The sequence below is a fragment of the Ahaetulla prasina genome, chromosome 3 (assembly GCF_028640845.1).
Source record: "Ahaetulla prasina isolate Xishuangbanna chromosome 3, ASM2864084v1, whole genome shotgun sequence".
NCBI lineage: Eukaryota > Metazoa > Chordata > Lepidosauria > Squamata > Colubridae > Ahaetulla > Ahaetulla prasina.
The window spans coordinates 124,206,448-124,228,794 of NC_080541.1; the positions used below are offsets into that span (position 1 = coordinate 124,206,448).

The following is a 22,347-nucleotide window of genomic DNA, read 5'->3' on the forward strand; positions in this document are numbered from 1 at the left end:
CAGGTATGTATTCCTGTAAGAACGACATTTCTACCAGATTGATTGTAAGAAGTAGGCTTGCAAAGCATTAGGAAATACACCACCTGATCAAAGCATTAGGGTATGAGCAGATTTATTTCTCATGAAGAACTGAAGTATAAGGTATGCTTATGGCAAGTGACTGAAGTATAAGGTATGCTTATGGCAAGAATGGAAACACAAAGTATGCTAAATAACCTTATTTATAAAGCTGTGTTGCATGAAGAATGGGAGCTGGGAGTAAAATAACTACAAACAAACATAAAATAGAAGATGTGATCTTTGGAATAAGAAGTTTTTTTAAAAAAGTAAGGATAGGTCATAAATTATTCCATATAGTGGCACATATTAAGACGAATTTCCAAATTCAGGCTAGAAATCTGAAAAAGTAGAAATAGGAGTGAGTAGGCTGAGCAGGGGAGTGGGAGAAATTTAATATTTGGCAGTAGAAACTTGTGTGAAATCCTCCAATGGCTGCTAGAATATCATGAGTGGCAAAGAGAATTAGGCATTTTAAGAACATTTATTGCTACGGTATTTTAGGTTTATATTCCATCTTTAGATCCAGAAATTCCCACCCCCATGCATGTTTTCCTGACACCATATGGCTGCTGGTTGGTTTTATTCTTGCTCTTGAGGAGATGCAACAATCAATCTGGAAGTAGGTCCATCGGTTCTGCAGGGCAGGGCATTGATGGCTATTTTTTTCTTGTTGCTCCTCAACATGACTGGAGAAATGGCTCTGTTGCTCCCCTAACATGTCCAATTTGCATTTGTCTCGCCCATCCCTCAGTAGAATAGTCTTCTTTCTTTTAGAGAAACAGAAATCTAAAGCAAAAGGAACAGATTCTTCTCTATACAAAGCTTCTTTGGCAGCCAACCATGCAGGTCAAATCCTGATTGGAAAGAAAGATAAGAATAGAACTGTCTCCAGATACTTCAGTTCTGGTTTCTTGAAGGAAGTGGCCTTCTAGTGCACAGGGAGCTAATTTGGGAAGTTCAGCTTCCCAAAAGAAATGGGGACTTAAATTGCCATGGTAACTAAGGGGAGGCTTCAAATGCTCCTGTTTCTATTAGTATTATGGAATGGCCAGGAAAAAGACAGGTTGGGGTTTTATTATTTCCTGATGGGTCATAATAGGACAAGGGAGAATCATCATATGATGTTGACTGGGCATTGATTCAGGCTAGGAAAAAAATCAAGGGATTATAACTGGCTTAGGGACAGTATTATGCTATTTTTTTAAAGATTGAAGAAGTTCATGATGGAATGATTTAGTACTTAGTTATTAACCATAGCAATTAAAACAAAACTTCTATGTGAATCAACCTTTTATAATATTTGTGTAGGACTGTAGATCAGTTCACTCAGTTGGTTGGTTAAGCCAAAACCTCTTTGGCCACTGGAAATCCATGCAGGTAGTTCTCGTTTAACATCTGTTCAAAGTTACAATGGATTTTTTAAAAAGCTACTTGCGACCCATCCTCAAAGTTAGAATAGAATAGAATTTATTGGCCAAGTGTGATTGGACACACAAGGAATTTGTCTTGGTGCATATGCTCTCAGTGTACATAAAAGAAAAGATACGTTCATCAAGGTACAACATTTACAACACAATTGATGGTCAATATATCAATATAAATCATAAGGATTGCCAGCAACAAGTTATAGTCATACAGTCATAAGTGGAAAGAGATTGGTGATGGGAACTATGAAACGATTAATAGTAGTGCAGATTCAGTAAATAGTCTGACAGTGTTGAGGGAATTATTTGTTTAGCAGAGTGATGGCCTTTGGGAAAAAACTGTTCTTGTGTCTAGTTGTCCTGGTGTGCAGTGCTCTATAGCGTCGTTTTGAGGGTAGGAGTTGAAACAGTTTATGTCCAGGATGCGAGGGATCTGCAAATATTTTCACGGCCCTCTTCTTGATTCGTGCAGTATGCAGGTTACATCTGTCACCTTCCCTCCCATCCCCAAAGTCATGTGATGGCATTTCAGGTGCTTGGCAACTGACTTGTATTTAGAACTGGCTGCAGCATCCCACAGTCACATGACTGTGATTTGTGACTTTTTTTGCCATTTTCCAGCAGAAAATGACAATTTAAAAAAATGCCCATTGGATATGCTGGATTTCCTTAATGATCAAGTGGGTCACTTAACAACTATGTGATTCAATTAATGACCACAGCGATTTGCTTTGTGACCATAAAAACAGTTGTACAATTGAGACTGGTCACTTGGGGACCGCAATGAATTATGATAAAAATGCTAAGCTTAAATACTAACCTTGGAAATTAAGGGATAGAGTATAAAGAAATACAATGATCAAAATCGGTTGTAGGTTTATCCTTAACAGATTTACTTTTTCTCTCTTGAAAGTTGCATGTAGTGATGACCTTTTGCAATGCTCTGTGAAAGTTGAACAATATGCCTTATGACAGGGGTGTCCAAACTTGGTCCCTTTAAGACTTTTGGACTTCAACTCCCAGAGTCCCTCAGCCAGCAAAGCTGGCTGAGGAACTCTGGGAGTTGAAGTCCAAAAGTCTTAAAGGGACCAAGTTTGGACACCCCTGCCTTATGAGGTAACACAGTCTGGGTCCCTAATCTCTCTGCAGTCAGCTGATTGAGTCATTTTAACTACCCAGTACATCCCACTTTCTCCTCTGTTTTTCTTACTTTTTGCCCACCTTTTTAAAAAATAATATATATTGAAGAACTCAACATAATTAAAAACAGTACAAATTTTGAATTAAAGAAGAGTAAAGAAAATTAATAGGGAGAAAAAGAACTATAGAAAAAAATAGAAAAGGAAAAAGAAATAGAATAGAATAACAGAGTTGGAAGGGACCTTGGAGGTCTTCTAGTCCAATCCCCTGATTAAGTAGGAAACCCTACACTACTTCAGACAAATAGTGATCCAATCTCTTCTTAAAAACTTCCAGTGTTGGAGCATTTACAACTTCTGGAGGCAAGTTGTTCCACTGATTAATTGTTCTGTCAGGAAATTTCTCCTTAGTTCTAAGTTGCTTCTCTCCTTGATTAGTTTCCACCCATTGCTTCTTGTTTTACCCTCAGGTGCTTTGGAGAATAGCTTGACTCCTTCTTCTTTGTGGCAGCCCCTGAGATATTGGAACACTGCTATCATGGAAAAGGAAAGGTTCTAAAGAAACAGCTTCCGATCTTCTGAAAAGTGGTTATAACTGCATTTACATTTTAACCCTCTCATAATTTCCTTCTTTCCATAAGCTAACCTTTCTAATCTTCACACCCATAAATCACAAGTTCATTTTTTCTTTTTTCAGCAAAAAGTGCATAAGCCATCTCCAGTCCATAATAAACATACTGATACTTCTCTAATCAAACAAGATCATCTCCCCACCTTTTGTAAACATTCTTCATAGGGGACCAACTCTAGCATGCAGATCACTTAAATAGTCTTTTTCTACCTCTTCTCCAAATCTTGATAGCTTTTCTGAGGCTCCCCCTTGGAGGACTCTTTTTAGTTTATAGAGTCTCTGAAATACACATCAATCTGATCTCTGCAGGAAACAAAGCTCCCCATTTCTTAATGAGTCTTAGTGTTTACATAAAAAAGAGAGTTAGGAACGATTCCAAGATCTGATTGACTTGATTAGGGCTTACACTGAACATTCGGGCAAACTCCATGGAAATGAGTGGGAATTATATCAGTTTGGGAGAACAGTGGCTTTTACAAAGAACTCACAAGGCAAGTTATAACTATAGTAATAGCAATTGCACTTAGACTTACATACCGCTTCATAGCGCTTTACAGCCCTCTCTAAGTGGTTTACAGAGTCAGCATATTGCCCCCAATAATCCGGGTCCTCATTTTACCAACCTCGGAAAGACGGAAGGCTCAGTCATCCCTGAACACGTCAGGATCAAAGTCCTGGCTGCAGGCAGACTTAGCCTGCAATACTTATATCTTGACTTTGACTTAGTTTCTACACTGTGTTAAGCCATAGTCTACTTAACTGTACTTTGCTGAAAAGCTACAATTCCCTGGGTTTATGCAGCATACTAAGCTAAAATCAAACTTTGTATTTAGTTTTGATGTGTCAATTACACCATTACATGTAAACTAATCATTGGGAAAGATCACTGAAAAGCTGTCAGATTTCACTATATTAAACTTAATTCAACTCTTTCATGTTCTTGTAAAGAAAGAGATCCTCCTAGGTCAGGGTTTGTTGGCTGAGGAACTCTGGGAGTTGAAGTCCACAAGTCTTAAAGTTGCCAACGTTGGAGACCCTGTCCTAGGTTAACAACCGCCATGCTTAGTGGCCATTCAAAGTTAAATGGGCACTGAAAAAGCAACTTTTCAATTGGTCCTTGAACCTGGGACTGTCATATTGTCTCAGAATTACATCATCACTATTTGTAAGCTTTGTAGCTGGCTTCCAATAAGCAAAATCAATGGAGAAACCAGCAATAAAATCTCAAGTTGCAGTCACATTGTGTCCCACTTAACAACTGCAGGTGATTTGCCTAACATTGCAAGGAGCAGCTTTTTGGAGCACATGTGCCAAATTTCCTGTCCTTTCCATAGCTATAGAGTTTCGAGGAACTGATTTACTCACTAGTTCCTTGATTTTTGTTGCAGTTGTCAACTCCACTTTCATAAGGATATTTTCCATTCAACATACCTCCCCCAAAAATCCTGAGCAATTGTTAATTCTCAACAAATCTTTGTTAGACATTAGTGCTATTGTTTTAAAATCCAATTATGGCAGGTAAGAAAATGTGCGATGGGTCAGAGGGTTATATTCCCAACTATGTAAATACTAAACAAATACAGTGCGCCAACAGAAAGCCTGAACGTTCTTTACTAAACCTGTTTGAACTGAAGGCATGTAGTGAATTGTTCAAGAACCAGCAAAAAATATCAGGACACTTACTACTTATCTTCCTAAGCAGGGTAAGACAACTGCCACAAGAAACTAATTTTAGATGTCTACAGTAATTCAGATCTAGAAGATTTAGGAACTGAAGGCAGAAAACCCTAGCTCTGTCTCTTCTTATTCCTGTGAATAAATATGAAACATATTCTATTGTTATGTTTATTCCCAGGTAAGGGGAAAGGCATTTATTTCTTCCCTCAAATTAAATTGATTGCTTTTTATCTCTCTTTATGACTTCTCATCCTCATTAATATATAGCGTATATTAATATATAGAGAATTTATACATTCTATGTTTAATGTTACCCAGAGTTTTCTCTGAATAACCAGGAGGGAAGAATACTTGGTAAAAAAAGCAATAAATATCATAATAATCAGAAGTGCTGATTCCAGACAGAAGGATTTTCAGACCAAAAAAAATATGAATGAATAGGTAGGCATACATGCATCAAGCTTTGGTATCTAGCTAAAGTTATAAGATTATATGACTGGGATGGAATAAATTATGTCCACTGGGAATATTGCAAATTTGTATTAGGAGTGGGGAAAAAGATGTTTTAAACCAATTAGAGAGTTGAGAATGAGAATATGAACAATTTAATCGGTTTCCTTCTTTATTTTATTTTGCAGGTCCAATACACCCTTCACTGAACGTAAGTATTTTTAACTATATCATATGTGCATTGGCTCACTTTCTGTGTAAATATGTTTGCTTGAGAGTTTGCAGAAAATGTGAAATAAATGTACAGACAACTCTACGAAATGAAAGTAGGCACTAATAGTTGCTGTTAAAAATTGGATTCACTGGGGATAAGCTTGCTGAAGTTATATCAGTCAATTCATAGTCTATATATGGGCAGGAAAGTGGTTATGTGGATATGGCTCAGCATGCGCCAAAATGACATCCACACAGGAGATATTAACAGACTGAAATGTTTTGCAGAGTTAGGGAAAAAAAATAATTGAGAGAGGGGAAGAAACACGAGCCTGTTTCAAAAACACAGCTCACACTGACAGAAAGGAAGTTCAAAAGTAATATTAGAAAGTATTACTTCACATACAGCAGGGGTGTCAAACTCACATCATCATGGCGTTGTCACGCCGTGATCTAGCGGGACTTTTCCCCCTTTCATTAAACCGGGCATGGGTGTGGCCAGCGCTTGGCCAGCACATGATGCATCTGGCCTGCGGGCTGGGAGTTTGACAGCCCTGACATAAAGAGTAGGGAAGCTTGGTACCAACTTCCAGCAGAATCGATCATCAATAAGTGAATTTAAGCATGCTTGAAATAAACACATGTCCATCATCTGACAAAAATTAAAAAGGAAATAAATAAAAAATAAAAATAAGAATTAAAATAATAAATAAACTAATTAAAAAGAAAAAAGAAACTTAAAGGGTAGACTTGATGGACCACTAGGTCTTTTTCTGCTGCCTGTTTTCTATGTTTCACTCAACATATATTAAATGAAAATTGGAAACTGGAAAGAAGAAAGAACAAAATGGAGTAGCTTGAAAAGAGATCTGTCTTCTTGATAAGTTTGTTGTCGGTGATAGTGAAATTGCACCTCTGTTTTCAAAGGAATATATGTCAGAATACAAATTGCTAGAATTAACTCAACCAAGGAACAGTTCTTGCTTTTTGTGGCTTCCTAGAAACTTCTAAGTCTAGCTTCATACAATGACATTTGAGTCATCCTTTGATCTTAATTCAATTTGTAAATGCAAGTAGGAAACCAACAACAAAAGCTAATTGCTTCCTGAATTAAAATCCCGGCTTGTCCAAATGTCATGATGTGTTTTACCTGCCCGCACAAATAAATGAGTTGCACAAACCAAGTGCCTATAAATCACCCCCTTTTTTGTGTGTAAGAAGAAGTTGACAAAAATCTTCTCTTACTCACTTAGAAATAAGGGATATTTTTTCCATTTTGGAGGAAGCTGGAAGTGATAACTCCCTTTCTGTGCTCTAACAGCAGATGGATTGTGAAGAACTGCTCTGTCTGAACAAAGGAAGTATGGCTGGCTCTTCCAAAGAAGAGTTGTCTCTTGTGAAGCCTAGCCTCCTGTTTTTATCCAACCCAGAGATTATGGCTGGCTCTTGAATCAGATTCAGTTCCCCATCCCTGTCCTTGAACATGCAATATCTACTACTGATATAGATAATGCTCAGGCTCTAGGTGCTGATTTTTTCCCCTTCAGATTAAAAGGAATATTGGTTAACAACTCAATAGCTATGCCACTTTGGTAGAAAGAGATAGGCCAGTGTTAAAAATACTGAAGGAAACATACATTATAATTGTATTCATTAACTGTCAGAGATAACAATATTCCTCTTTACAATAAAATGATCCAATGTGGAACCAAATAAACATACCCCTAATTTTTTTGCTGAAGAGTTTTAATGGTAAAAACCAACTCAGCTGTTGACCAACCAGTTACCTGTAAGGAAGATGCTTTATGAAAATCTTTTATTTATTAATTTATTTATTTGTCAATCATATATAAGGTAACAGGTAAAAGTATAAACATAATTTGGATACATGAAAAGAGTAAGTAAAAAGGAGTATTAGGACAGGGACGGTAGGCACACAGGTGCACTTATGCATGCCCCCTAATAATCTTATTTAGATTATTTTTAAAGCTATGTATACAAGGCTATAAAAACAACAGGAGAAATAGGGATCTCGGGGCTGGAGGGATTTTGAATTATAAGAATAACTAGTTTTATTAGCTTAGCTCTCCTGTCTTTCCTCCATTTCTAGAATTTGATGGAGAATCGGTCGGATGACAGCAGGAACTGTTGTCATCACTGGTGGAATACTAGCAACTGTCATCTTATTGTGTATCATTGCAGTTCTTTGCTATTGTAGGTTACAGGTAAGACTCCTTCCAGTGTATGAGACATATACTTCCTTTTGTATTCAAGGACAATAGAACATTATATGCAACAAGCATGTTTGCTTCATGTTCCTCAGGTGTAACACAAGACTTTCTCTTCTATAAAATAAGAACAAGTTAATGCATGGACAGCTCTGGGGCAGAAGTAACAAATGAGAGCTATGAGGATGGTAGACTCAGGTAAAATACTATCTAAGCCAGAAATCTAATTGTTGTTCTTAGACATCTTAGCAAATTGAATAGTCAACCATTATAAAAAGAATTTACAAAACAAAGTGCCAGGAGCCCTGATATGGCAAAGAAAGCGTAGCTATTATCTAGAAAGCAATAAAATGCCTTTAGAATTTAAAACATTTCTAAGATATCCCCAGGGGTGCGTATGGCATTTAGTACACTATAGCGAAGATGAATAACAGAACATTAAAACTAGAACGTAAGTGCTTAAACTGAAATGATGACATTAATTAAGCCATAAGTAGATAAAGGTCCTAAAATCCAAGGAAATCAAACTAGTTTGTGAACAAAGTGCTGCTTTTGGAATATAGCAAGGTGCTTCAAATTCTTAAGAATTTGATCTGTATTCTATATTTAGGGACTTTAAGTTATTGTGGATGAGTAAGTTATATAGTGACCTGTATAATATTTGGGAGGTAGGTTAACTTTAGAAAAAGGGCTGTCAAACTCCCGGCCTGTTGTGTCTGCGCCCCCTGAACCGGGCCTCCTGCCAGAAAGTGACTTGGAGCCAGGCCTGCTGCCAGAAAGTGACTTGGAAAGTGAGGGGAAAGGGCCATCAGGACTTACTTCGGGAGCACTGGCTTCCCTGGCTCAGCTCCAGGAGTCAGAAACAGGCCAGGTGGAAGAGATAATGAGGCCTCCATCCCCTGACTCTTCCTCCCCCCATGCCACGCCTTCAGACCCAGCTGATAGCAATCAGGCTTGGTTGGATCCTAGGTTTCGTAGGCAGGAGAGGAGGTATCAACAATACCATTCTCTCTTTATCATTTTTTATCATTTTTTCCCATTAATTCATTTAAACAATTTCTAATCCTTAAAAGTTTAAGTTCACAATATATTCTGACACACAGTTAATATTAATAATACAATTAGATTACCTAATCCTAAACTTCCACCTTCTAACTTTAGCTTATTTTAAATTATAATAAATTCTATTATCTGTTAGTATATATCAGTGGTGGGTTTCAAATTTTTTTACTACCGGTTCTGCGGGTGTGGCATGGCTTAGTGGGCATGGCTTAGTGGGCATGGCATGTTGGGCATGGCAGGGGATGATACTGTTATATCATCTCCATTCCCACCCCAGTCCAGGGGAAGGTTACTGCAAAATCCCCATTTCCTCCCGATCAGCTGGGACTCAGGAGGCAGAGAATAGATGGGGGCGGGGCCAGTCATAATTTTTACTACCGGTTCTCCGAACTACTCAAAATTTCCGCTACCGGTTCTCCAAAACTGGTCAGAACCTGCTGAAACCCACCTTTGGTATATATGCTACTATTTTCCCTATTTGTATTTTCTACTTTTTCATTTTATTAATATATTTTATCACTATCTATGATCTCTTAACCTTTTTCAAGTTCCATCATTTGTTAGCTTTTTAATCACCCTTTTATTTATCTCTCTTGGAATTTTATAACTTTTTTTGATATTTTTATACCCACTGAGTATTCCCTTCAGGTTGCCCTTTGTCTTTTTTGGGCACCCATCCATAAAATTTTCCTTTTTTTGAAGAGATTTTTCTTTTTTTCTCTCTGTTCTATTCTAAACTTTTAAGGAATTATCTATTTGATTCCTACTTATCAATCCTTTCTCTTCATTGTCTTTGTCTTCTTGCATCTCGTTTTGATTTTTCTCTTTCATTGCTTCTTCTAATTTCTCATCTATTTTCTAAATATCATGTTCATCTTTTTCCCCAGTTGTTGAGAGGCTTCTATACTCATTTCTTTATTTTTAAATAATCCCCTTGTCTCCTTATTGTTCTTTATAGTTTCATCCATGCTTTTGAGCATCAAAATTATTTCTTCATATACCTCTATTATCCTCTGATGATCATTTGATAAAAATTACTCAATATACTTCTATGATTCCAACAGAGCCAATTATTAATAAGATTTAGTCAATCCCATAGTTATACCTCCAAATCCCCCAAATTTATAATCTTTAAAGTTCTTTAGTATTTTACAGCCTTTTGGTTTTCCAGTTATTTGTCTTCCCAATTGTCCAAATTTTAAAGTCTTATTTAATTTTTCTTATTTTCTCTTTTCTTCTATCACCTTTCTTCTTTTGGCTCATAGCGTGTTATGTCAAATAGTGTTAATAATCCAAATCCAAATTAACCCACTAGATTTCCTCCAAACTTTCAAATCCAATAACAATTTTCAATAAAGTTTATTTGCAATTTAAATTTGCAATTTAGTTCATCTTCAAAAAAGATGAAGAAAAATCTTCAAAAAAGAAAAGAAACTCACTAAGTATTTCAAAATATCCAAATCATCTTCTAAAATAGAATCAAGGTCAGGCCGCCTTCCAGGTGTTGTTTACTTTCTTCTGTTATGTGTATTAGACATTCCTCACTTTCATTGAAAATTCTCACGCTGTAGTGCTCCTCTTCTTACAATAGATGGTTCTCCTGCTCCAAATTCCAACTTTAAACAGTATGTCAAAAACAGCTGATTATCCGATAAGTCTAGGGGTTTAAAGATACAAATAAGAAAAACAGTTTCTCCAAAAAATCACCTTTCAGATTATTTAAGCTTTTTTCCAGGCTTTTTATATTTTAAAGCTTCCTTTGGGCATTTCTTTTGCCTCTTAATGTTTAGTCCTCAGTCTTCTCTGTGTGTCTAGTTACTGCTTCCTTAACGCTTGGAGATTATTTTTTGAAATTCTTATATTTAAGTCTTTAGAGTAAGAGTTGGAAGTTATCTCATCCAGCTTCAATGCTCTGTCCATGGACCGCTCCAGCACAAATCTTATGGTCCCAGTTATCCCAGCTTGTGACTAGCCAAAAATGGCTGCTGTCCCTGCTGCTGTTCGGAAGAGCTTGCTTTGGACCCAACAAGGAAATTGCAAGTTCCTCATGGTCCACGAAGTGCCTCTCCTTTCTTCGCCACCTCTACAAAGTGGCTTTGACTCCATGGAATTTTCCAACAACAGTTGCCCGCTGGATTTTGCAGGGCTTAGCAGAGCCTGCTATTTACCAAGCCGTTCTTGTCATGATGTCAGCCGGATGTCTCCAGTTTCCTGAGTGTTGAAATCTTGTGCTGGGATATCTAAAAGAGTAAACTTGATATATAGTATTATAATTTATCTGCTATCAATTTTTATGACATATCAGTCCCTTTTGGGGGGAGCATGATTTTAGTTTTGGTGTGCTTAAATGTAAGCAATTTTTCTCTGCAGTAATCTGCAAGGGCCCACAGACTTCTGAGAGAATCATCATCTGCATCATCCGTTTACAAGAGCAGAGCCCATTGTTAAGTATAAAGTGGCAACCATTTCATTCCTTTCTAAATGGAAATATCTGCAGAGAGCTGACCTTTATTGCCATGTCTCACTTCTGAAGTGCCTTTGTTTTATGAAAAGATGGACAATCATTTGTCTGAAATGGTATAGGACTTCCTATCTGAACAGGGGGTTGGACTAGAAGACCTCCAAGGTCCCTTCCAACTATTCTATTCTATTCTATTCTATTCTATTCTATTCTGTTCTGTTCTGTTCTGTTCTGTTCTGTTCTGTTCTATTCCTACCCCTACCCCTACCCCTACCCCTACCCCTACTCTATTGTGAGTCAGCATTGAAATTTGGCAGAGTAATATCCAATTGATAGATAACACTAGGCAATAATGTTTTTGCTTCCTGAATATCTTACAGATTTTTAGTTGCTAACAACAAAAATAACCTTAATTTAACCTATCATGTACCATTTTAGAAAAAAAAAATTTTTTTTACACAATGGCAATGTAACACCCTTCAGTACCTGTTGGCTATATTTGCATACTTGAAACATACAAAAACATGGAACTATTATTAAAGCTCATCCAGTATACCAAGTACAACTGGAATACCTGTGGAGATCTAAAAATAGTAATTTTGCTGTTTGGAATGCAGCTCAGATATACTATTGTTACATAGATGAATGGGACAGCCATGCAAGAGAGTTGTGTAACATTAAAAAGAAATGTCATAATTTAGTTTTGTTGCACTTGGTTTGCTAGAATGTTTTAATCAATCTGTGGCTTCAGATACAAGGCTTGTTTTGTCCTTGACTAGAGCTAGATTAAAAATGAAGGGGGTGGTAGTGGTGGAATTCTTTGCAAGCAGTAGGTCTCTCTTAGTTTGGTCAAAAAAGTAAGCATGGTGGCTGCAATGAATACGTTCGGAGCACCACCTATTTTGTAGATACACAATTGTAGTCCCCAATGACTCTTTTGACCACATCCACAGGTTAAAAGAAAGAGGGAGGATCATTTAAACACAAGGCTAATTCACACATGAAATAAATTCAGGATTTGTCATTGTGTAAATTAATTCACTATTTTTCAGCCTGACCTTATGAGGTTGTTGGTTTACTATCTCCAGACATCCTTTTAACCAGAATACAAGTGAATGCACTTGTTTTAATTGGAGTGCAGTTTGAAATATTGTACAATGTTTGTTTCTTCTAGGTTAGCAATGACAATACAGACTTTATTAAATACCCAGCAGGGGTGAAATGCTACCGGTTTGCTCCGATTTGGGGGAACCAGTAGTAAAAAAAGCTACCAGCTCAGATGAACTAGTAGTTTAAATAAGGTACCGATTTGTTCAAACCAGTATTTCCAATGATCAGCTGTGCCGCGCGGTTTATATTCACTAGAAAGCAGGAAATCCTGCTTTCTAGCGAAGCTAATTCATGCAGCACAGCTGTTCCCCCCTCACTGTTCTACTTACCTAATGAAGTCTTCTTTTTCCGCACAAAGCATATGTGTTTGGCGTGCAGTACACATGTGCGGGCACTGAACCAGTGGTGATCTGCGGAAGATTTCACCACTGATACCCAGTATAAAGAAGAAGGGCTACATTCAGTTTGATGTGCAGGAAAACATGATACATGAACCATTTGTTAATCTGACAAAAAGACATGGTTGCATCCACTTCATATAAAACTCAAATTGATGGAAACTTTTGTGAAATCAATGAACAAGGAAGGTTAAAGAATGCATTTTTGTGGTCCACAGATCAGCTATGTCATCAGTAACAAGTGATTCAAAGATCTGTTACTGGGCCAGAGAAAATTGCCTGGAAAGCATTCAAGGATGTCCTTGAGAATTTTCTTGGTAACTACAAAGTATCTAAACTACATTCAGCTGGTTGGCAAATTTCTCACGGTATATAAGACCATGAAGTGCAACAGGTCTCTGAGGATTCATTTTCTGCATTCACACTTGGACTTCTTTCCCAAAAATCTAGGTGTAATTGGTGACGAACATGGTGAAACTTTTCACCGGGACATTGCCAAAATGAAAAAAAATGGTATCATGGCAATTGGAATCCATCAATGCTGGCTGACTACTGTTGGACAGTGCTGTGAGAGGCATTGGACACTGAGTACAAACAAAAATCAGTAGCAAAATACTTTTAGTCTTGTTGAACTCATGCGGTATGTCAGAAACATGTGATTAAATATATTATACTCATTAAAAGTTAATTACATATTTCTCAAGATTCCTATGTGGTACAGTCACTCTGAAATTATATTTGTGTTCAGTTTGAAGGGATCTGTCATAATCACCAAAGATTTTTCAGGAAGCAAAACTTTTGAAAAAAATGTATTGTCCAGTGATTATTACAGCTTCACCCAAAGCCTTTCTCCAGGTATAGAATTGAATGCTGACTTTAAATCGATAAAGGCAACACATTAAGAGTGTATGGGCAACATTTATTTCTCTGCCCCAAACTGCAGGAGAGCAGATACAGTATAAAGGTAAAGGTAAAGGTTCCCCTCACACATATGTGCTAATTATTCCTGACTCTAAGGGGCGGTGCTCAACTCCGTTTCAAAGCCGAAGAGCCAGTGCTGTCTGAAGACGTCTCCGTGGTCATGCAGCTGGCATGACTAAACGCCAAAGGTGCACGGAACACTGTTACCTTCCCACCAAAGGTGGTCCCTATTTTTCTACTTGCATTTTTTACTTGCTTTCAAACTGCTAGGTTGGCAGAAGCTGGGACAAGTAACGGGAGCTCGCCCTGTTACTAGGGATTCGAACCGCTGAACTGTCAACCTTTTGATCGACAAGCTCAGTGTCTTAGCCACTGAGCCACCACGTCTCTAGATACAGTATATCCCTAGTCAATGTGCCTTTCCTAAAGCTAGCAAGAAATTTCTCCTTTTTTAATTAGTTTAGAAGCTTGTGAAATAAGAAGTGTCCATCTAGTTTACTAGGAAAGCTGAGGACTAATAGAGCATAATTAGATGGGCCCATGCTATTACCTTTTTTAAAGAGGGGAACAGTAATAGGACAGTTTCATTCTTTAGGCATATGGAAAGTATTATTAATGTGGGTGAGTAAGGAGGTCAGAAGAAAGATCCACCAATCAACATTACTTTTTTAACAATTCAGCAGGCACCAAATTACTACCCGGTTTTTGAAATATATTTATATATTGATTGATTGATTCTACAATTTCCAGCCAGAAGGCTGATGGTGTAGGGAGAATATTATTGGGAGGTGGACTTAACTGAAATGAAAGACTGGTGAACTGAGGACTGTATAATTGGCTATAAAACTTCCCCCATATCTTTGCTAGAATCTTGGCTTTAGGACAGCTCAACTTCTTGGCTAAAATGCTTGTAATTATGTTCTAAACTAGAGTAAAGGTCAGTCCTTCTGGGCAGACCAGATCAGGAAACAGACTCTAGAGCAGTGATGGCTAACTAGTTTAGAAGCTTACCTTTTCGCTGCTGAGTGCCGAAAATGTGCACACACCCATAATGCAATGTGCGCCCCCTACATGCCTTGCCCTCATGCATCTGGTGTGACCCACACACACACGCCACACCTCCGCATATCCGTGCACAACCCCCATTGTGTGCCCCATCCCCCTGTGCATGTATGCACATCTCCCACGTGCATCCCACCCCCAGCACATGCACGGCAGAGACCTGAAAACCAGCTGGCCAGCAGGAGGTGCGTGCGCATGTGCGGTGGAGCTGAGCTGGGGCGACAGCTCGCATGACCGCAGAGAGGACTCTGCGTGCAACCTGTGGCACGCGTGCCATAGGTTCACCATCACAGCTCTAGAGGAAGACTAGAATATTTAATTGAAATAGGCTGTAATTATAGAATCTTGCAAGCTTGACTACTTCACCTTCCCAGTGAATTAGGGAGGGCTCTCTGCCTGAGTTTCTTCTGAATGCTTATTTCCCAGCCCTTAAGGCACGGGTGTCAAACTTGCTGCGTCACGTTGCCGTCGCATAACGTTTTGTGACGTTTTCCCATTCATGGAGCTAGGGTTGTGACCACCAGTTTGACACCCCTGCCTTAAGGAATGTGTCAGTCCTCTTTGCCTATTTCCATCTACTGTATTTCCCTGATTCTCTGCAGTAGAGATTTTATCACTTGTGGCTTGGAAAAGTTGTTCCCAGATATGTTTCTTCCTTTTTATTAACTGTTTATACTATAATTTCTTTTAAGATCTAGAAATCGATTCCTAGTAACAAGATGGGGTTGGAACAAAAGAAGAAGTATTGTAGGTGGTCCCCTGAGAAACCAGGAGATGGAATCATTAGGTCAGATTAGATGATGAATTGTAGAAAGCAGAGGGAATGGCCTTGAGGGGCAAGAAAAATTGTTGCTCCCAAGACAACGTTCATATAAAAGAGAAGAGTTTCCAAGTTAGGAATGTAATCAAAATAAACTAAGGTAAAGGGAGGGATGGGGGAAGTTATTTCGGGCTTGCAAGATTCTGTCACTCAAGCTCTATGATAAAATTATTTCTGATGTACATAACATTGGATTCCTAGTTTGATCAGCCTTGAAGGACTGACAGAATGTTACATGAAGGATTCTCAGTAGAAACCAGGTTGAAGGTTGAGGCTAGTTTCACTTTGTTTGGAGCTGCAATTCATCGTACTTGAGGGATGCCTTATATATGACAGATGTGTCACTCCCTCATGCTGAACTGTAGATGATTACCAGTACTTTTTATATATTCACAGACACATTTGTACAATTGATGGGTGCCATGGGCTATTTGTCTTGCTTTTCAAGGGATTCAAGAGGAGAGGGGCAGCCATCTTATGTGCAGGAATTAGATAGAATGTCTATTAGGGCATCTTCTTCAAGATTCCTGGTGTAGATAAAAAAGTCATAGCTGTCTTTGGTCTTATCACTGTGGTTTTGATTAGTATTTCGTAGTGTGGACAGAATTAAAGTCTTCATTTAAATGTCAAGAAGCTTTGCTGTTTCCTAGGTTTGGTAGCCCATCACTTTTAAAGGGAATGATCTCTTTGGCCAATGCACTGTACAAATTAATCAATTCCCTTTGAAATGGGCAAAAGAATATTTTCCTCATGTTAGTGACACATTTAAATACACTCCTTGCTGTCAAGGTTAGCGATGAGATTAGATTAAGTATGACAACTGTCCAAGTTGGGCAGCATTTCAGAGTGAATGAGCTGATACAACATTGCCTAAAAGAAGACTCAAGGATTAAACCATTGAACACACAAATAGGATAAATTCCAAAATGTTCCAGAAAAGACCTCATTTTTAGGAGCACTGATGGAATTAATGAACTGCTGAAAAACAATTGGATCCTTTTCATGCATATGGACAGTAAAGTATAAGGCTGGCAGTGCAGCAGTTGGCTTAAAGAAAAATGGCCAGAACCTCTGGCAGCCCATCTTCTTGAATTAATAGCATTAAGAGTAGATGGAACTAATTGATTGTGTTGATAAGTGATGGGAAAATCTTTGGGGGGGGGTCTGGGCTTCTGGATTTGCAGCTGTCAGACAGTCTGTCTATCAAGGAAACTCACTAAGATACATTAATGTGAGCGTCAAATGTTTTCCTTAGATCATCTATTTTAACAGAAATAGCTGTTTTTCCTCAAATAGACTTATAACAGTGTGAGCTGCTAAAAGACAATACAGGTGATTCCCTTAGCGAATGTTTGAAGTTATGCAATAAGCGTCCACTAGTGTTTACGATCAAGTCCTGAAACTACGAATCTTGCAGCACCATGGCAGTTGCTCACTCTTAGGAACAACTACAGAGGCATTGCAACATTCGTCCTGCACTTTGCTGGCCAAAATAGAGCTCCATTTAGGCCTGTGCAGGCCTCGCCCAGCACTTAGACAGCCAAAACAGAGCTTTGGGGGGTGGGAGTGGCCACCCTTCCGAACCTCAATTTTTGGCCTGCAGAGTGGCCAAATGGAGCTCCGTTTTGGCCAGCAAAGTGCAGGACTGCAAAGTGACCTGGTGCAGCAAGTTCAGTGGGAGGGAAACAATTGTGAGGACGATTAAGTATTTCAGTGGGTTGGGGAGGCTTTGAGTGGTCTTAAGCAGGTGGCCTGTTCCATCTCATGGCCTTTCCCACCCTGAAATACCTCACGTGCACTTAACATGCCATACGTTGGATTATCAAATGCATGGGCGAAAGGAGGGAGTGATCCTGTTCAAAGTATGAGATTCACTCCCACAAATCCTCGGGTTATGAATGGAATCGGCAGGCTCCATTATATTTGTAACTCGAGGACTACTTGTAATTAGCCAAAACAAATCTGAGGAAGATTTTACAATTATATGCTCATTTGGTTCATCATTCTCATTAAGGGCATAAGCACAAAAGCTAACTTCAGGGTAGGCAACACGCTAACCAGATGGAGTGTTTTATTCTCATCCACACAACTGCTTTCTTGTGCTTTTCTCTCTTGCTGACCCTATTGAGCACTCTACCATACACCTTGAATAGGCTGTTGCTATACTTCTCCCCATTTAGTTTCAATGTGCAACTTTCCAAAGTCTATGGTATTGAAATTAGCCATCTCATGAAAAGCATTCTCCAATTGGTTGGCACAATGCTCTTGTTACTCATGCACTGCATTCTTTAAATTTCCTGTTCTACTGTCAACTTTTTTTTCTTATCCCAACTACAGGTAGTCCTTGTTTAACAACACTAACTGGAACCAGAATTTCCATCTCTAAGCAAAGGGGTCATTTTGGCAATATATCATGCAATCATACTGCTTAGTGACAGAAGTTCTGATAATTTCAATTATGGTTGTTAAGCAAGGACGTCATGTTTCTCATGCCCTGCTGAGTTTGCTTCCGCTTCAACTTCTCCCATCTGCCTATCTGCCCCTCCTCTCTGTCCTTTTGGCCCCCATACGCCTCAGCTGACCATTGGTGTCTTCTTCCTTATGCTGCTGGCAACTGTGCCTGGCCTTTAGAAGGAGGTCTAGAAAAGTACAGGCCTTTAACTTAATGTTTCTTCACAGCAGATAAGTTTATTAGGAAAAAATATTGAATTTATTCATAGATAAGATTATCAATAATTATTACTTATGATGGCAGTAAATTGTCTATGATGTCCCAGGAATATGCTGCTCAACACCAATTGCTGGAGAAAGTACTTTTGAACTCTGGTGCCGCTTGCGAGCGTCCTACCGGCCAGCGTGGAAGCAAAATTCTGCAACTGAGTCTTTTGGTTTGATCCAGCCAGTAGTTCTGATGTGTCTCAGTGTGTCTGAAAGTTGGCAATTATAAGCTGCGTGGATGTCAACTCCCAGAATTCCACAGACAATATTCAGAAATACTGATATATCTGGTGTACCTCATAACCTGATGTGAAAATTGTTGAATTTAATGCATGTCAATATTCTGAACTCTCAGAGCATTACTCTATTTATGAAGCAAACTTTTTTGTGTGCTAATAAAAATATTCTTCTCCTGCTTTAGTATTATTGCTGCAAGAGAAATGAATCTCAGGAAGCCGAAGAGGAAGAAGAGGAGGAAGAGGAGGAGGAAGAAGTCAATCTTCCCCTGCACTCACACTATATTATGTGCAATGCTTGCAACTGTCGTATCATGGACGGGCAGGGCAACTCCCCTTTTCCACCCTGTGAGCTTAACAAACAGAGTAACCGGAACTATGGCCCAGTCTGTTCCCCCTGCGGGGCTCCCTTTTATATACAGACCGCTGACATGGTACGGAATGGGGGTGAGAGTGTCACCTACACGCCCATATGCTGCAAGGATATGGGGCTGCCTGCCAAACTGGCGACCCACCAAAATTACCCGGTGATCCATCACTGCGCCATCCACGGGACCTTTCCAAATCTGAGGGCTTTCAGTACGGAAGTATGATCACTGTCTATCACTATCACAGGTGCTTCGGTATGATCCTCTTGTTGGGTGGGGATTTTAACATTGTGTGTTTCAGCCAAAATGGAACATGTGTCCAAGGCCCACCATTGTTCCTGATCTTTGCAGAAAAAGATTTATAACTTTGTAACGGGGGTAGGTGGGGGGGAGGAGAGGGGAGTTGTGCAAATTTCAATCCGCAAAGTGATAATGTTGTTTCCACTGACGATTCTTGTCTAGAGGGCTATCTATAATACAAAACTATCTTGCATTTCAAGGTTTTTGGAAACCACTTTACAATTCCACTCCCCACTAAGAGATTTGGGATCTACCAATACGCATTCCCATTTGTCTCTCTCTCTTCAAAGCAATACTACTCACTTCCCTTGATTAGTAAAGTAAACTCACGATGGTCAGTTTGAGAACTTTTTAGGCGACATCATAATTCTCAACCAGGATGGGGACAACCAGTGAGAAGGGTGACAAGATGTTTGCTGAATTAGTGTTCATTAGAAGTGGAACAAGAACAAACAAGAAATGAAATGTTCCGATTATTTCTGTAACCCATTAGTTTATGAACTGAATGCTTTATTTGTACTAGAATGTAAAATAGGCCAGCCAAAATGTACCGTATTTATTACACACATGAACACGCATACACAAGCATTTAGTAATGGTAAGAAACTGGGAGTTGAAGAACAGGAGAAATTACCAAATTTCTTCTGAAATCTGATTATTTTTTACATGGCAAAAACATCCTGTTCTCCCCAAATTCTCAATTCTGAACAGGCTTGCTTAAGAATAATTCATCCTGACACTTAGAGGCCACCCCCCCACTCCTACCCCAAGCTTTGATAAGTCTTTTTTTCTAACTTCCCGTCCTTGTGTAATTAAATACACTGCAAAAGGTGGTAGAACTGGAAAAGGTAATGTTTTTATCATCAAGCCGTGGCAAGGAAGGATTGAAGTGAGTACAATGATCAGTGCCAAATTGCACAGTTTTATGATTTTTGTAAGGTAATACTTTTAAAAGTAGAACTGGTCAGATAACAAAGAAAAGTGTACTAGATTGGTTTCAAATTTTGATTGGTGACTTCTGCAAGCCTACCCTTTACTATGTGTGAAATGTGGTTCATGTGTTTGAAATTCTGATGGTTTGATTTTCTAAGAATGGTACGTAAGGCTATTTTGGAAACTATTTGGTCTATTCTTTTGAACAAGCACAAGGGTCATTCTCTGAAGTATCAGTAAGCAGTTAGTGTTGCATACTCTTCTCTATTTATATGAATTGAATGTTTTATCAGAGACTAAATTTACGACCTTCACCTAAAATGGTAATCATCTCAAGAACATAAGGATGCTGATGCGATAAAGGAATCAGTGTATATACAGGAATACAGACTCGATTCATTTCAATTATATTTTGAACAAACTGAATTTAATCTGGATTGTGCGCATTTATCCCAGTCCACAGTTCCACTGCAGCTGCATTTGAGTAAAAACAGAGCTCCCTCCACAAAACAGAATCCTAATTTTGTAAAGTTTAAAAGTCTGTGGAGAACCAACACGCCAGAGTTGCATCTATGACTTTTCTGGGTTACGGTGGGGGGAGACCTCATGTACTCTCTTGCACACAGAAGTAACATACATGTCTAATCTGGAAGAGATGTGACAAATGTGTGCCTGAAGCTCTTTGAGGTAAGACAAGCAACAATACAGTTGTATATTGCCAGCACCACCTTCTCATGTTCATGAATAACTCTTATGCTGAATACACAGAAAGCTATACTTCCAGCTTCTTGGTCCTTTACATGCCTGGAAACTTTCAGTATTCAGGGAATAAATATTCGGGGTCAATGAACAGGATGAAGTTAAGTCAAATATGTGCTAACTATTTCTCATATGAAGCTTTCCTCCCTCCCTCCCTCCCTCCTCCTCCTTTCTCCCTCTCTCTCTCTTCTATCCTGCCTCCTTCAGCTGCTCAAGACAGCATACATAATGCTCCCTTTTCCCATTTTCCTGAGATGAATTGACTGGCTGAGTGAGTTTCAGCAGCCTAGGGTGGTAATGTTAAAAAGGATCCTGAAGCTATCACAGCCTTCCAACCCACGAGAAAGCAGTGCATGCGTACTTCAGGTCATTTAATTATGGTAACAAAGTGCCTTATAAGGTATACAGAGCCACCAAAGTAAGCTCAAAATACTTTCCATTTTAAAAAAAATATGAAAAAAACTAACGAAGACTGTTTCATCAGTTGCCGTGAAAGCTGCCTGTATGATCAGTAATGAAAGCAATTCAGGTTACAAAGATTGGTTTTTCAAACCATTCTGTTTTTCAAAAAAAGAAAAAAATAAGGAGATTACACTGGGCGTTTGAAATCTGGAGGCATGAATGGTATTAATAGTAGAAAATATATGTAGCTCAGGGTTGAACCGTGAAGTCCTTGCTGCTCTTTGAGCTTGGTTGTTTTCTTGCAGACATTTCAAACAACCGAGCTCAGAGAACAAGACAGCAAACACTCCATAGAGATAAAAAGTATTACTGGTACATGCTTATTTTTCTTATATTTTGTCTATACATTAGGAAGGGGCAGATTTCCAGTGACAAATCTGAAAGAAAGGAGAAAAACTTCATTGGACATAGAAAAATTCTTAGAAGTCACTAAGGTGCAGTAAAACAGCCCTCCGAAGGTTCCAGATTATTATTGGAGGAAGACCTGGAATTTAGGGTTGCAAGGATACACAAACTAGAGTTTTAAAAAGTTTTACACACAAAATGGTTGCCATAGCTCTGAACCACATCCCTAATTCCAGATCACATAGCCTTCATGCTTCTACTCTGCTTAAGTTGTCAGCCCATGATTTACATTTTGTGTAAATTTCATTGTTCTCCAAGCTGGAAAAAAGAAATCTTGTTTTGTTAACTCAGTGCGAGGTTTCTGCCTTGCTTTGCATTTCTTTGGAATGGTTTGGTTGATATTCCTAAATGACAGATTGTCATTTGTGTGTGTGATGTTGCCACACTTTTCAGTTGGTCCCTTCTTTGAACACTTTCTTTGTTCTTTTGGTGAGATGTGCTGTTTATTTCTCTGGGATTGAGAGGACACTGCATATCCTTAATTTAGGAGGTAGCATATCAATCCAATGC

The 22,347-nt window shown here is 38.7% G+C and overlaps 1 protein-coding gene across 2 annotated transcripts in view; it reads left to right on the forward strand.

The window, feature by feature from the left end:
• Window positions 1-22,347, forward strand: part of FAM163A (family with sequence similarity 163 member A) — a 116,964-nt gene extending 94,617 nt beyond the window's left edge. For both annotated transcript variants that reach the window (XM_058175133.1, XM_058175132.1), the window contains 3 exons: window positions 5,570-5,592; window positions 7,705-7,819; window positions 18,796-22,347. In XM_058175133.1, coding sequence (XP_058031116.1) covers window positions 7,727-7,819; window positions 18,796-19,203 — 501 coding nt within the window. In that variant the 5' untranslated portion in view covers window positions 5,570-5,592; window positions 7,705-7,726 and the 3' untranslated portion in view covers window positions 19,204-22,347. The remainder of the gene's footprint in view (window positions 1-5,569; window positions 5,593-7,704; window positions 7,820-18,795) is intronic.